Source organism: Labeo rohita, chromosome 19, assembly GCF_022985175.1.
Source record: "Labeo rohita strain BAU-BD-2019 chromosome 19, IGBB_LRoh.1.0, whole genome shotgun sequence".
In the NCBI taxonomy this organism is placed as follows: domain Eukaryota; kingdom Metazoa; phylum Chordata; class Actinopteri; order Cypriniformes; family Cyprinidae; genus Labeo; species Labeo rohita.
Genome location: NC_066887.1, coordinates 17,385,062 through 17,402,671, shown reverse-complemented (window position 1 = coordinate 17,402,671; position 17,610 = coordinate 17,385,062). Strand labels below are relative to the sequence as shown.

The following is a 17,610-nucleotide window of genomic DNA, read 5'->3' as shown; positions in this document are numbered from 1 at the left end:
TCCCCGGGGGGGCGGGGCGGGGGGGGGATAAAGTGTGGTAGCTGCTAAATCATAAAGAGAAGGACTTAACCCTCTATGGTATCTGATGATTTGGTATTTTTGGGTTTTTAAATAAAATGAGCCACCCATTTAAGGAATCAATGCTATCTTAGTAAAGAAGAATTCAAATACTAACTAAATAAAATAGCAAAAAAGTGGTCACATGACCCATAGGGGTCTATTTTGCTTCCTCTTTCAGGACATGTGCACATGTCACATGACTCCATATTTTGTCCAGAGAAAGATGCATTTTTCATAAATTTTTTATTCATATAATTGCCAACCAAAACTCTGAATCACCTTCACTAGTTAGTAAAGAAGTATTTTCAAAAACTTTTCATAATATATAATCAAATGTATCATAAGAAATTACAAAAAACTGCATGTTGCCTCAAGGCAACATTGTACCGTAATGGAATCACATATGGCCATACCAGGCATATAGCATAGCATATGTGTATATGATATTTGTAAGAAAAAGAGAATTGTCTAAATGTATTTGCATTTTTGCATGATATAGTAATGCATTTATAAAAATTTTAATTCATATACAATATTTGCACATATTCTGTTGAGAGGAAGTGCTTTCTCAGCTTTCACAAGCAGTGAGAAGTCATTAGTGAGGAAGGAGATTTTACATGCATGTGCTTGTGTGTGTATGTGCATGCTTGTAAGGATAAGTTATATATTAGCATAAGGTTATGATAATTTATTTTTTTTTTTTACTTTGAAACAACTCTAATTATGTTTTGGTATGATAACAGACATGATAGTTTGGTTATACTTGTGATCCACGATGGTACAGTGTTGCCTGAAAGCAACATGTGGGTATGAAATCTTACTTTTTGTTAAATATGAGATGTGCAAAACATCAAAAGTGTGATAAATCTGTTTGTTCAAATGTTTGATTAAAGAAATTGATGTTTTAAATACATTTATTAATTCTTTCTGCATGAAAATATCAAATGTTTCATTTTGTCAGTTGTGGTACAATGTTGCCTTGAGGCAGCAAACTTTTAAAAACTAAATAAATAAAAAAAATAATAAAAATGCTTATTGATATTGTTATAGTGTCCAATTTTAAGCAGGAAAAACATCACAAATATTTTTTTCCTCATTGATATCATATTGCGTACCGTAGAGGGAAGCACGAAGGTGTGCAATATTTTGACAAACTAAGGTTAATAGGTGGTAAAGATACAGAGCAGTATTAATTAGCAGTAGATATTAGCTTAACATTTCACCTACCTGATCGTAAATGATGAACACAATGAAGCACAAACATGAATGTTGTCAAGAATCCTTCCCTGGAAATCCTGGTTCAGTTTGGCCAACCACAAACACCTTTTGTTCCTCAGTTTTTTTGGTTTTTTTTGGCACTGTTTTCCTTGATTTGTTATTAACTTTTGGCAGTCTATTGTCTATTGTTTTTCCCGGTCCAAAACAATTAGTACAGCCCAAAACATGACAACAAACCATTTTCAGCAGCAATGATCACCAAATAGGCCAGTTTCATTCTCAATTTTCTTTTCTTTTAAGACCTTTTCAATGAAAGGTTCTTAGAGAAACCCAAATCAGTCTTCTATAGCACTGCAGAAAAAAAACATTCTAGAACCTTTATTTTGAAGAGTGCAGATGCTTTTTCCAAGACGTGACTGTATCGGGGAAGTACAAATGAGCATGTAAACAGAAGCAAACTAATTCATTGACCCACAAAAGTCTAAAAACAAGTGTCTAGTCGGTAATCCCGCTACCATGGTGAGATGCTCCTGAAACTGAATGATGGGGGTGTTGTCAGGGCAACCTGTGCAGAGCCTTTAGGGCATTCAGTGCTCACATTTCCCCATGTTCTTTGTTTACAGAAAGATGGATTGAGAAGGAAGACAAAGCTTGGAAAATGTCTCACTACACCTGCGCATTGGATATAAATCCAGCTAAGTAAGAATGAGGATTTCACCACGGGAACAATAAGATCCAATGAGTCCTGGCACGAATTCCCAGACCGCTCATGTAAACGGAAGCGATCATACCGTATATAACTGAATCTGTCGGCTCAGATGTCTCAATACAACAAAGAAATGCTTCGCTGAGCGACAGTGCAGCACCACTAGAGCTGAAGAACGGCTGATGTGACCATCAACAAAATGTCACCGCTAATAATTGAGTAACTCTGCGCTATGAAATCATTTACAATGTCAGCCGAGATTGGGTTCAACGCTATGAAGCTGTTGATCTGTAAAGGTCAATTAGGAAAAACAAGACAATCAGAAAAAATGACAAGGCTTCAGCGTAATTAGTTCATGTGACTTTAAAAGGGACCTGTGTGCTAATTAATATTAAGCCTGTTGATCCTTACTGATGGTCCTGTTTTTCCCCAATTAACCTTTCACAGCATTGGACAAAGTATAGACAGATTTGAGATTCTCAGAGCACTGCTATTCAAGAAAACTGGCAAATCACCAACAAACATTTACTAGAGATCACTTTGTTATGTGTGTATTTTCTGCAAATTGTGAGGAGAAATCTGTGAAAAAATTCTGAAGAATGGGTTTAAACACGGCAGAATCATTTTTAGTGTCTAAAAATATTTGCTAACATTTGCATACCATCCATCCTAAATATTCCTTTTTATTATTATTTTTTTTTTAATAGAAAACGACTGATTGTTTCGCTAGATAAGACCCTTATTACTCGACTGGGATCGTGTAGAGCCCTTTGAAGCTACATTGAAACTGCAATTTGGACCTTTAACCTGCTGATCCCTGTTGAAGTCCACTATATGGAGAAAAACCCTGGAATGTTTTCCTCAAATAAAGAAAGACATGAACATCTTGGATGGCATGGGGGTGAGTAAATTAAAAGGAAATTTTTATTCTGGAAGTGAACTAATCCTTTACATGATTTCCAAACCAATATATAACCTGATGAAAATATTCATATTCATCTCCAACACCAATATTTGGTGATGTAGACAAAAATAGACTGTGCTGATGGAGGTTATCAACAACCAGTGAAGCACAGATATCTAAAATAAGCAAGCGTGAAAAAAGTTAACCTTGATCAGGAGCACATGCTCGAGCGTGTGGTGTGATTCAAGCAGGTTCACCGTGGAGGAACTGCAGCACACCAGCCATGACAGTAATGAAACGCTTCAGAATATAGCCAGAACTCTGTGATAAATTTCCTCTGATAAACCAGCACAAAGTCCAAACTCTGTTTTAAGCAAAGCAGACAGCATACTTACATTATGACATCAATTAACAGAGACAGCTGTGCAAAATGTGTCCGAATCTATTCCATTCATTTGAGTACGTGCAAAAGATATAACTACATTTGCATTCCCTGGGCTTGTAAGGCAGAAAAAAAATAGTACTTGCTTTTTAGGTTAAATTAGGTTTTAGAAGTTCTGGCAGCTAGAAGAAAATGTTGGAAACATGTTAGAAAGAAGTATTTAAATTTAAATTACAAATATTATATGCGTTGTTAACATGACATGACATTGTCCCAAAAAAAAAAAAAAAAAAAATAATATAATGAATATTGTCATTGTTATTTAAAATAACAAAATTGTCCTGTGGTGTGACTGTCTCAAGCATGGTTCAATAAATTACAACTTTTATAAATTAAAAAAAAAACAACAAAAAAAAAAAAAAAAAAAAAAACATAAAATGTTTCTAAATACCTCTGGCATAATTGTACAAGTGTCTGTTTTAGTAAATGGCATTCCTCTGGTGTGACACCATATCCTGATTTTAAATTGGCCAATTCTAGAGAATACTTTGATTATGATCATGTTACTAAAGCCCAATGTCAAGCCCATGACATGTCCACATGGTAAATTTCTGTCTAAGAATTGTTAAAATTTTTAATTAATTTTTTTGGAACCACTACAAAAGTGTTACATTTTGCTGTCCTTTGGTGTGACACCCCTAAATTATATTTTTTAATTAAAAACTATGGTAAACGACATAATCATGAAAAAAATATGCAAATGTGTCTTGATAACTGCTAATAACAGTTTAGCTCGGAATAGCAAGGTCATTAATTGACACAAAGCGCTGAAATGTCCTTCGGTGTGACAGAAAATGTCCTCTGGACAAGTACAGTTTATTTAACTTCTTTTTATTCTTTTTTGACCATTTCCAGTGTTCCTAAATGCAATAATTACATTAATTAAACTATTTTCCATTGTTTTTGCAGAAAACTTGTACTGTTATAAAGTGTCATGAAACAAGTATAAAATGTGATACTTTTTGTTTGTTTTTGAAGCAGAAAGAATTGAGGGAGAGAAATTAGTGGAAGAGAGAGGACACAGAAATGTAGACAGAAAAATAACAGGAATCCACACAAGGGAGGAGATCCTAAGAGAACGATGCAGAAAGTAAATAGAATCAGAATGATGCCTTAAAAAGAGAAGCCATGTAGTTTTAAAATAATTCATTTACATCTTAATGAATATAGTTTGAATATCAATCATATTTAGCTGTGCTGCACATGCAGCAGGGGGCTAGAAGAGATTCAGTAACATACTAATTGATTAAGAGACTGAATTTTATTGATGAAAATTATTTTGTTTTGTTTAAAAAAGTAAATTAAAGTTACTTTCTCCTTTGACATGTTCAAAATTAAATAGAAATACTTTAATAACTACCATTTCTGTCCTATGGTGTGACGTAACGTTCTATGGTGTGACACATTTAAAAAAAACAAACAACAACAACAAAAAAACAAACACAGATTTGTTTTTATCTCTAAATATCTTACAAAAAAACTGTTGAGTTTTGCAATAGGGGAGACAGAAATATCACTCATCTTAAAATAGTTTTAATTTTCATCAGTTTTGAACGGATGACAACCAAATTTGTCTTGTTGTCAAAGTTTGTCTTAAAATTGTCCAACAAGTCATGGGGAAAAAAATGATCATTTAAATTGTTGATTATAATTTCATATTAAGTAAATAACACCTTCAAAATGGTCTCTCAGTTTGGTTTACTAGGCTACACATCATGGGGAAGACTGCTGATCTGACAGTTGTCCAGAAGAAAATCATTGACACCCTTCACATGGAGGGTAAGCCATAATCATTCATTGCAAAGAAGCTGGCTGTTCACAGAGTGCTGTATCCAAGCATGTTAACAGAAAGTTGAGTGGAAGGAAAAAGTGTGGAAGAAAAAGATGCACAATCAACCGAGAGAACAGCAGCCTTGAGAGGCTTGTCAAGCAAAATCGATTCAAGAATTTGGGTGAACTTCACAAGGAGTGGACTGAGGCTGGGGTCAAGGCATCAAGAGCCACCACACACAGACGTGTCATGGAATTTGGCTACAGTTGTCGTATTCCTCTTGTTAAGCCACTCCTGAACCACAGACAACGTCAGAGGTGTCTTACCTGGGCTAAGGAGAAGAAATGGACTGTTGCCCAGTGGTCCAAAGTCCTCTTTTCAGATGAGAGCAAGTTTTGTATTTCATTTGGAATCCAAGGTCCTAGAGTCTGGAGGAAGGGTGGAGAAGCTCATAGCCTGAAGTTGCTTGAAGTCTAGTCTTAAGTTTCCAATGTCTGTGATGATTTGGGGTGCAATGTCATCTGCTGGTGTTGGTCCACTGTGTTTTTTGAAAACCAAAGTCACTGCACCCGTTTACTAAGAAATTTTAGAGCACTTCATGCTTCCTTCTGCTGACCAGCTTTTTAAAGATACTGATTTCATTTTCTAGCAGGATTTGGCACCTGGCCACACTGTCAAAAGCACCAAAAGTTGGTTAAATGACCATGGTGTTGGTGTGCTTGACTGGCCAGCAAACTCACCAGACCTGAACCCCATAGAGAATCTATGGGGGATTGTCAAGAGGAAAATGAGAAATAAGAAACCAAAAAAATGCAGATGAGCTGAAGGCCAATGTCAAGGAAAACCTGGGCTTCGATACCACCTCAGCTGTGCCACAGACTGATCACCTCCATGCCACGCTGAATTGAGGCAGTAATTAAAGCAAAAGGAGCTCCTACCAAGTATTGAGTACATATACAGTAAATGAACACACTTTCCAGAAGGCCATTTCACTGTTTTTTTTATTGGTCTTATGAAGTATTCTAATTTGTTGAGATGAAAAGGTGAGTTTTTGATAAATGTGAGCCAAAATCATCACAATTAAAAGAATCAGATACTTAAACTACTTCAGTCTGTGTGCACTGAATTTATTTAATACACGAGTTTCACAATTTGAGTTGAATTACTGAAATAAATGAACTTTTCCACAAATATTCTAATTTACTGAGATGCACCTGTATAGGCATTTCTTCTTCAAAAATTGTCTTTTATAAAATAACACTAAAAGTTTCAAGTTCATAGAGAAATGCCCGGCACTGTATTTCCATACTTCAGTAAATGATAAACTGCTATGCATGGTTATGAAGGTGTGAGAGAGGATGTTCTCTCAGGTGGTCCTCTGATGTTTTAGAACACAATAGTTTCCAGACGGCCCCCCTGCTGGCCATTAAAAAACCATAAAAATGCCTCCCACTCTCCATGAGTCATGGCCAAATCAATACATACTCTCCATCCCAAGCAGGCTATTTAAAGTGCAGCACAACAGGAGGAGGAAAAGCCAATTAATTAGTGCTAAAGCTTCACTTCCTATAGAGGATTAAAGGGAACGGCACAATGCACGGGGAGAAAAAAAACATACCTGAAGGGTAAGATGTCATTGTGAAAAGAACTTTTTAAAAAAATTTAAATTCAGGATCTGTAATGTGTGCTGATAAGCCAACTGTTGATCACTGGGTTTCTGTTAAGGTTGAGTGGGTGGTGTACTGTTCTAAAAATATCCAGGCAGGTTCTATAAATGGCGGCGGGTTTCTTTTTCTGCTGCTGACTGCACTACGAAAGGTCCAGAGGGAGGGTCCGGGCCTACATTAACATCTAACGGCTAGACTAGAACGGCAAATAGAGGCATGTTCAGGGATTCAGATCAGCGACTTAATTTTTCAATTTCACTGAGCACACAGCTTGTGTTCATCCAATATGTTTTTTAATGTGAGGATTCAGTACACTTGAACATCAAAATGTCAACTAGTGAACTGAATGCATTGTGATAAGTTACCAAAAAGGAGAAAAGGATGAAACAATTCTAAAACATCATTCACATGATAAAAATGTTAGCGTATTTATTGTACGATCTTGCCTTCAACTTGGTACAGCTGAATATTTAGTAACCACAAACAAAGCAACACATTTCAGCGAGCGAAATACAGTATCTCTGCATTTCAGATGTACAGCATCTGAAATAAATAGTTTTATCACTTTCTAACAGGAAGGTTTTAGGTCTTTTTTTTTTAGGGTCTTCCTCTATTATTACTATTAACATTCATGAAAAATGACAACAATACTACAATACGTCTCTGGAATCTGGTCATAAAATCAATATCAAAGAGAGAAGTTGAGGCGTTTGTGTAACAGGGCGAGACCAGTGACGCACAGCTAGCAAAATGACAGTGACCTGTCAAAACCAGACAAGGAACGCACATGCTTTTTTGTGTAATATATCAGCGACGGAGCCTCAGTGTGTTATATCTTGGTATCATTTTAAAACGCCCCATGCTACAGAACCAGCACAAATTCGTCAAATGTGACAGGAGAACATGGTTGCTTAGCCACAGCTATGTTTAAATTACTGTTTGATAGCGCATGACTCAGTCATTCGTGTTGTGATTCGAGGGATACTGATAACACCTTCATTACCCATTATTCTTTACAGCCCTTCAAATGACCACTTCATAGTCATAGCTTGTAGTCAGACCACGTCCTGCTTACATTCGTAATAAAACGTAAACCGAAACAGCGGACGTTTACATGGTTAAAAACAAAAAAAGCTGGCCGCGCACGATACTGGACAAGTAACAGTGTAAGTGTGTGTGTGATTTTTGTGGTTCTGCTGAGTATGGTGGGGTAGTTCAGTGATATTTATTTATCTTTTCGGCCGGTCAATGTCATCGATAGCTGCAAGGAGTTTCTGTCTTGCTTTCTTGTTGATGTGGGATCCCAGGCAGACGTTGACCAGGTTAGTCAGCTGCTTCATAGAGTACTCCTGGTCAAACACAAAACAAACTTGTGATAAATCTCTACAGGAGATGGGAATTAAAACATGCCTGATTTATGGAATATTCACAATGATATTAAAAGGACAGTTCACTCAAAAATGAATTTTCTGTCATTATTATTCACCTTCATGTCGTCCTAAACCTGCAAGACCTTTGTAAGGCCACAAAAAGTATTCTCGTAGTTTCATAAAATTACGGTTGAATCACTGATGTCACATGGACTATTTTAACAATGTCTTTATTACCTTTCCGGGCCTTCAATGTATCAGTTGTGTTGATGTCTATGCAGGGTCAGAAAGCTTTCGAATTCATCAGAAATATCTTAATTTGTGTTCCAAAGATGAACAAAGGTCTTACAGGATTTTTGGGTGAACTATCCCTTTAAATTAAATTAGCTTCAAATTAAATTCATTTTATAATTTGAATTTCAGGATGTTTTGAAAACATCTCTGATTTAAATGTTAGCAGCACATGCTGCCAGATTTGTTAAGTTTGATTCCTTTCAGATATTAAAATCAAACATATGTATTAATTAAATCAAAACTATGATTAATTTGCACAATCACTTCCAACTGTTCACTTTTAGTAAAGTATATACCGGGAGACGCAATGTTCATTATTATACAGTTATATTATTATAAAATACAATGTATGCTACATTTTAAATATAAACATTTATTAAATATAATATTAAATAAGATGAATACAGGTAAAACGGTAGACATTCTGATAATTTGTCATCAATGCTTTACTATTTTTGATCCAAGATTTGTAGTATTTTAGTACATTACCTGTATTCGCTCTTTACGAATTAATATTTTAATTTTACAATTCAGATAAATCAATTTAAAATTCGGTTCTCTCTCTCTTCTCTCTCTCTCTCTTAGTTGCAATTAATCCCACCTGACATCAGAGTTTTTAATTATACTTTTATATTTCAATAATTTCACATTCAATCATTAAATTAATGTAGAGACAACAAAGAAAGTATATTTTTAATATTTGTTTAATGTCATCTTTTTTATGACTGAAGGCAAGTATCACTGATTCCAAATGAGGTCTCTATGAATTGGTTTCCTAATATTCAACCATTGACTATAGCCATTCAACATTACAGAATAATTGAGAGCTATCACTTTAACATTTATTAGACTTTAAAAAATAACATCTAATTTAAGTGAACTTAAAACAATCTTCACATAAACCCATTATAATAATTGTCATATAGCTACCTGTGCCCTTCAGCAAGAAAATACAACCTAATTTAATAAAGTTATCTAACACTAAATTCTAAATGAAAGAGATATAGAGATAAAGGTTATAATTAACAGACTTGGCAACACTGAGTGGGATGGCCAAACCTAGCCCCGCCCCTGCGTTAATTGCGTTAAATATTTTTAACGTGTTAAAATTAAAAGAATTAATCGCCTGCGTTAATGTGCTAATTTTGACACCACTAATATATATAACATAATATTTTATATTGTTGACTTTATTTAGCCTTGATTGCTATTGATTTGATTACCATTGATGTGCTTTTACTTGATTGTAGGGATAAACACTTTTTAGCAATTTCAAAGCATTTAGCAATATGTAAAATCTATTTAGCACCTTTTAACAACCTGCCTACTAGGGGTGTAACGGTACACAGAAGCCACCGTTCGGTACGTACCTCGGTTTTGTAGCATGAGCGGTTGTTTTTTATTTGAATTAGTGTAGACGCATAAGATGCATACACAAAACAAAAATAGCAGACGGACTGAATGAAACTGCAAATTCACTCTTTGACAGCAGGTGGCGCTTATGGAACAGCAGCAATGTACAGTGTTTTCTTTGTTAACGTTGTAAACAAAGCATCTGCGCTTATAAACACTACTTTAATATGCATTATATGGAGATGAAAGGAAAAGAAGATGCCATCAAAACAATTCTAAAGATGGTCAGTTCCTCTTAGAGATACTTTCATATAAACCCCCACATGTTTGTCTTCCTATATGCTTTGCCAACAGTGAGATTGATTTGCCTGGTACAGTACTTTCTCCTCTTTAGAGACTTAATATAAATTCTCTAGAACCTGAAACTTTTCCACACTGCTGATTTAAAACAAGCAGGTGGTTCTTCGAACCCTTGCATGCCATCTGAACTCGTCTTTCTAGTTTTGGGTTGGTGCGTAGATTGCCTCTTCTTCTGCTCTTTTCTGTTGTGACGGTTAGCGATACATTACCATGCACGCCCCCTTTCGGATTGACTCACTGTGACTGATTTGTCATCTGACTGCATGAACCGAACTGTGACATCCATACTGTGACGTTCGGGATTAATACATGTACCGTTACACCCCTACTGCCTACATTGTGTTGTCAGGTGTCATCCATCTTACCCTGTGGTTCTTGATGAACTGCTCCATGTCATTCTCAGTAAGGTAGTATGCCTTGATGTAGGTCTCTACGAACTCCTTGTCTGGAATTGGTCTGAGGTCGGTGAGCTTCTCCAGCTTCATCAGGAACTGCTGGAAGTCCAGCTGCATCAGTGCACGTCCCTCATTACTGCATTTCTTCACATTTGCATAGCTGGAAGACAGCAGGAGAGAAGGAGAGCAGAGGTGAGTGTGCATCAGACAGATAAAGGACATTCATTAACTGTCGACAGTTTATGCTACATTAATTGTTGAGACAGTCCCCTACAGTAAGCTCAGGTGTCTCACTCATTAGCACGACTCTCTGGTTTACACGTAACCTTACGCCAGACTACTGACTGAACCTGGAACTTTGCTAACCACTAGGTCACCATAATGTAAATGGGATGTCATTAAGAATACATCAATAAATAGAGCAACAATGCAGTGATTGACCAATTAAAATTCAGTCTTCCAGAGAGCCATTAACAAGATTTATAATAGCCGAAATCATTATTTCTGTTTCTAGGTCCCCCTCTAAATGTAAAGGCATGTTAGGAATGATAAAATGTAGGGGTGTATACTCATAAAATAATAATTCAGCACAGATGCTCCACACTTCTGGTTTTCAGCTCAAATAATATTAATAGAGACAAACGGTGGGATATGGCATTTGAGCCAAAAGACAACTCAGCCTTTGACTGGTGAGAGACACAAAACGCTAAGGGCCATTTTTGGTCAAATTTGCCATTTGTTCATTTTGCCACCTTTTGATTTGTACAGCTTGTGGCTCTCGCAAGCAGACCTGAGCTTTAAGCATCCAAAACAACCAAAGCATCGATTTACAGTGTAGCTGCATCCAAAGTAAACAAGCATCCATGCAGAGTTCAGTGCTGTTGAGACCCCTGTTTACTTTTTGGCTGACAGCGGTGTAATTACTTTCTGTGAGGGGAAAGATATTGCTGGGCCTATCGAGTATATCCAGTCTGCCAATATATCCCTCTGTTTCCCAGTCTCCTTTCTTCTTCCTGTCACGTTCTGCTTGATGGCCGGCAACGATTTGAAATACAACTCGGGACTGCGCTGGCGGAGTCTACTTGCAAAAACGGTGGCTGAAAATCATTAGACTTGATGCTAGGATGAAATAGCTAAAGTTTTGGAAGATGGTTGGAAATGGGCCTTTTTACCATAATTACTTGTAATGGTACCTTTAAAGGTTAAATGTTTTTGATATGCATAGTATGTGTATGAAAGTAATGCTAAATAAAATAAAAAATGTATCAAAAATAATTGAAAAAAAAAGAAAAAGAAAATATAGCTGCAAGCAGCAATTACGGGACCAGGCACTAGGCATGCTATGCATGCAAGCAGCAAACATCAGAGCAACTAAAGCAATGAGTAATTGAAGCTACTTTAAGATAATTTTAGTCAAAACGGATGAAAAATCAAAAACAACCACTAGTAATATGATTTAATGGGTCATCACTTTTGACCAATAGGTGGCACTGTTGTCAAATCGATGTGGTGTGTTCTGCGTGAGGTGACAATGACACACACATAGTTTGGTGTCAATATGTCAAAACTTTGCACAGATACAGCCTCAGAGTTATTTTTGCATCATGCCTCAAATTTGTTGCGGCGTTTTACAAAAATAGTTTAGTTTATCAACATCCAGCTCATCCAGTTATGGCATAATTGGTATCGATGTTCTCTGCATAATCCAAGGAATATATCAAGACCAGTTTCATTAGAGTAGGCTAATTTAAACAAAAGTTATTAGCATTTTTCAAAATTTTATTATAACTTTTGACCCAACTAAAAATGGCTGACATGGGAAAATAGGGTATGGTTAGACTTTTTGCGTGCTTTTCGTCAAATTCGTATGGGCATTATTCGAAAACGGTTGGACTAATCAACTTGAATTCCATAACTTTTTGCCAGCATGGTCTGATGATAATCTGAGCCAATTTTTGTGAAAATCAGACAAACCGTCTAGGACGAGTCTGGAAAAATAGTTCTTTCTAACAATTAAAAATAGCACAAAAAACTAAACCTAAACGATTTTTTGTAATTCTGGTGTTCTTGGATTCTTTGAAGTATCAGGCCATTTTGGCAAGAACTGTGATGCCTTTGGTGCAAAGACTAATGATTGAGTTAATTTGACTTGGCATGAGCCAAAGAATTAGAGGAAAAAAAGAATTTTGCTTCTGTGCCTTACGGTTCAAAAGTTATTAGCATAAACAAGAGTGAAGCTTTGGAAAAGTGGACCCGACCAAATGAGGAAACAACATTTCAATGCAGAGCATCTTGCCGAATACAACTCGACCAAGAACAACAAAAAGTCTGACTTGAAACTACTAAAATTAGTTTGGATAGACCTGTGGAGTTCTGGAAGTATGTTTTATGGAGTGATGTGAACAAACTGGAACTTTTTGGGCCTATGGATCAACGGTATGTCTGGTGCAAAAAAAAGGCAAAGCTTATAAGCAGAAGAACACGATCTCCATTGCCAAACATGGAAGTGGGCTAGTCCTGTTAAGGGGTTGTTTTACTGTAGCAGGAAGTGGAAAACATGACCGTATGAAGGATATCATGGATTCTTTGAAGTATCAGGCCACATTGGCAAGAACTGTGATGCCTTTGGTGCAAAGACTTAAAGTATTGATCGACTCGGCATGAGCCAAGGAATCAGAGGAAAAAAGAATTTTGCTTCTGTGCCTTACGGTTCAAAAGTTCTTAGCATAAACAAGTAAAACTTTGGACAATTGGTGGTGCTAGAGAGTTTGAGTTAGAGGCTCCAAATTTGCTGTGGTTAATGTTGAGACTGTCCTCTATCAGTGTGCCAAATTTCACAACTTTCCCGCATGCAAGGCTGCCATAGACTTCCAGAGCAGAAGGATACGCTAACGGATACAATAGGTGCCATCGCACCTTCGGTGTTTGGCCCCTAATAAATGACGCTAAACTATAAACAGAAAACTATTCCTCATTGCTTGCTGGTATAGTGATAAACATTGTGGGTGAGTAAAAAAGGTCTAAAATTTCAATCTGATCTCACGGTAATTTGACATATTTTAGAAAGTGGCTAATTCGTATGAATTTGTACGACTTGGCTTGTACGAATTTGTATGTTTTATAAAAAATCGTACGTATTTTACGAGGTGGCAAATTCATAGGAATTCGTATGAATAACCACCCCTAAACCTACCCCTGAGGTCGTACAAATTAGCAATCTTGTAAAATATGTAATAATTATTCATGAGAGCTTTTTTTTTTACAAACTATTTTTAATATACTGTACCACAGCAAAAATGCATTCACTTTATATTTATTTTCTAAAGAAAACACAAAACATTAAACAAAGTAAAACACATTTTAAAGTAAAAAAAAAACATTTTGCCTTGAGATAGGGCACTGCCCACCACAGGTCTACCCATGCTGTTGACCCATGTGATGCTGTGTGAACACATACTGACAGTAGGTCTATAGCTAGAGGCAAAAACGGTCAGGTAGAGTTCATTCGCTCAAAACGGACTTTTTCCGGCATTTCATTTTTATTATTAATGTTTCAGGAATTATCCCAGCCTTTAAATCACATATAGGATGATGGTAATTTTCTCATCTTACAAAACACTGTGGATGCTGTCTACCTGAACATCTGATGATTACAGAGAGTAGTTCCTCTCTGCGATTACAATCACTGTTCAGTTTTGAAAGAAACTGCACAGGCAGAAAAAACGGCGAAGCTAGCAGATACAGACTGCTCCAGCTGCACACAGACAGCCTCTTTATCACCTCTTTCAAACAACCTGCCCTCAAAGATTGTGCTCTGCCATTTTCAAACAAGTGGCCCTTGACCTTATGATGCAGGTGTACAGCTGATTCCTGCCAGGAGGTGCTTGCCAATCTATGCTAGGGCATGCTCTTATCAACGATATATTTTGTCTTAACAAAAAACATCCTTTTGAACAGCTACCTCTAAAATCAAAGGTTGATGTTGCTGCAACCCTAAACCTAGCCTTAATATCTAATTGATTATTTGATGAAATACATCATTACCATTAATTTATTAGTATCGGTCGATAATAGATTTTAAATTATGCATGTTTACGTCCCCTATTTTTATCATATGTTACATTTTTACACTTCTAAAGCTCACTTAAAGGGATAGTTTACCTAAAAATGAAAATTCTGTCATTAATTACTCACCCTCATATGACCTTCGTTCATCTTCACAACACAAATTAAGATATTTTTGATGAATTCTGAGAGCTTTCTGAACCTGCATAGACAGCAATGCAACTGAAACATTCAAGGCCTAGAAAGGTAGCAAGGACCATATTAAAATAGTGGTTCAACCTTAATTGTGGTTGAATAGTGGTTCAACCCCCCAAAGACTGCAGTACTTTACAAATACAAGCTTTTCTGAAGATCCAGGACTTTATAGAAATTGCAAGTTCCTAGAGACACAGCTGGCAGCCTTATTCCTTAGTTTAAAGTGTGTTGTACCAGAAAACCTTTAAGGGTGTTCAACAAAAAAAAGCACAATATCATAAAATGTTTGATCAGAGCAACTGAGAAAAACATGCAATGTACAGCCAAAGACTTGCAAGATGACCCGACCACAGGAGGGAACAACATTTCAATGCAGAGCATCTTGCCGAATACAACTCTTGACCAAGAACAACAAAAAGGCAGACTTGAAACCACTAAAATTTGTTTGGATAGACCTGTGGAGTTCTGGAAGAATGATTTATGGAGTTTTGTAAACAAACTGGAACTTTTTGGGCCTATGGACCTAACGGTATGTCTGGTGTAAAAAAAAGGCAAAGCTTATAAGAGGTGGGCTAGTCATGTTATGGGGTTGTTTTACTGTAGCAAAAAGTGGAAAACATGACCGTATGAAGGATATCATGGATTCTTTGAAGTATCGGGCCATATTGGCAAGAATTTTGATGCCTTTGGTGCAAAGACTGAAACTAATGATCGATGGACTCTCCAGTAGGACAATCATCGCAAAGTATACATCCAAATCTACTTGCTTGGTTCAGGGATCAGCCATAGAAAGTTCTTGAGTGGCCTGTTCAGTCTCCAGATTTAACTCTCATTGAAAATATTTGGTTGCATTTAAAGAAAGCAGTGGCAATGGCAATGGAAAACCAAGGATTGCCAGTGATCTGAAAGCTTATTCAGGCAGGGAATGGGCCAAAATTGCAGCAGAGAGGTGACAAAAGCTTCTAAGCACTTCCAAGCAGCGTTTATTGGTGGTTTTAAAGAATAAAAGATTCTGCACCAAATTTTACTTTTGGGGGTTGAATAATTTTGAACATGAACGTTTAGAGCCAATTTGTTTTTTTTTCATTATTCACCAGCTTACATTCTCAAAATTACTCAAATGTGTATTAATAAACTTTCTCTAATAGTTTACTAATGCCTTTGTTGAATTGGTTTCCTAAATATCGTTCTCTGCAGCAAAATGTCTTGCAGGTCAAGGGGGTTGAATCATTTTGAATAAAACTGTACTTTTTGATGCATCATGGTACTCTCATGAACATGTGGTGGAGACTGACACGAAGAGAAGAAATTGTTTAATGAAGTTGTTATTATTGTTTTCTTTGCGCACAAAAAGTATTCTAATAGATTTATAAAATTAAGGTTGAACCACTGATGTCACATGGACTATTTTAACCATATCCTTACTACCTTTCTGGGAATTAAACATGGTAGTTGTGTTGCTGTCTATGCAGGGTCAGAAAGCTATAGGACTTCAAAAATATCTTAAATTGGTGTTATGAAGATGAACGATGGTCTTACAGGTTTAAAACGACATGAGGGTGAGTAATTTATGACAGAACTTTCAGTTTTTGGATTTAAGGTTCTCAGGGTGTTTCAGTCTCAATGTGCACCACTTTTGTACACATGGAGTACGCAGACTGTAGAGGACCAGCTACTAAGGAAGGCACCAAACTGTGATTTTAACCAAGGCACTCTATCGACCGCCAGCACTGGGCTTTTTAGTTGTCTAAAAAAAAAGCCTGTTCATCTCTGGACAGTGTGTGATTGCTCCCGAGCTACAGGAATGAATTATCAATGGATTACATGGCTAGAGAAATGCATTATTCTGATACATTTTATTCCTACTTTTGACTAAATCCTGATGTCTACAGTGAAGCTTTACTATGAAGAACCTCTCTGAAGTCAAGAGGTGCCTGTCAAGTCATGTCAAATGTGCTCCCAGTAAGAGCTTCTCTGGAAGTCTGTGAGCTGCAAGATTGCCAACACACTGAAGATAATATACTGGGGTAAAGAAAGAGTGATGGAAGACAGGTCGACAACAGCTCTCCGGAGAAGACATGGCTTCTAAGTTGCTTGTCGCACCGTGCCACACAAACTTCCCTGAGGTTCATTTACAATAATCTGGCTCTCGGCTAATGGTAAGCAGATGCGTGCAAGAAGGATGGTGCAAGAAGAGGAAACAAGAAGGAATAATAAATATGAAGAAATCAAACAACATTGATGGATTTGTATATGCAGCTATTTGAGAGCAACAAAGCCATTCTGCTCATGGCACAAAGTCATTACAGACATTTGATGAATCCTCACAGAAGTAATGCATTTTTACAATATCTACAGTATGAGCACGCCTCAGGAAAAAAGTTAAAAATGGGGGGAAAAACACTCCTTCACATAAATACAAAGACGAGCGTTGTTCCAAACACAAGATCGATGAGGTAGCTGAAAATCTCACTGTTTCTTGCTTTAAATCAAATATCATCAACACGTAGCACAAGTTTTTGCACACCCACGAATCCCCAGTGATAAAGGGTTTGCATCACTCAAAACAATCACTGCCAGCCAAGCCATAATTGAAAAAGCCCAAAGCTCTTCTTGCTAGTAAAAACACAATTTAGGCAGAGGAATAAAGAAGAGGAGAAAAAGTGGTTTAAAAGCATCTCGCCAACAGCGCATTTGCCTTTTGTCAGACATTTACTTTAAAGTTTATATATTATTGGAGGAAGTCCTAGAAAATCAAACAATTCTGCTTTTAGAGCATAATATAGGAAATATATGTGTAGGAAAGGAAT

The 17,610-nt window shown here is 36.6% G+C and overlaps 1 protein-coding gene across 3 annotated transcripts in view; it reads right to left on the bottom strand.

Moving 5' to 3' along the window:
• Nucleotides 1–7,171: 7,171 nt before the first annotated feature.
• Nucleotides 7,172–17,610, bottom strand: part of vps50 (VPS50 EARP/GARPII complex subunit) — a 179,333-nt gene continuing 168,894 nt past the window's right edge. For all 3 annotated transcript variants that reach the window (XM_051137549.1, XM_051137550.1, XM_051137551.1), the window contains 2 exons: nt 10,511–10,700; nt 7,172–8,117 (listed from right to left, as the gene is read on the bottom strand). In XM_051137549.1, the coding sequence (XP_050993506.1) occupies nt 7,998–8,117; nt 10,511–10,700 (310 nt within the window). In that variant the 3' untranslated portion in view covers nt 7,172–7,997. The remainder of the gene's footprint in view (nt 8,118–10,510; nt 10,701–17,610) is intronic.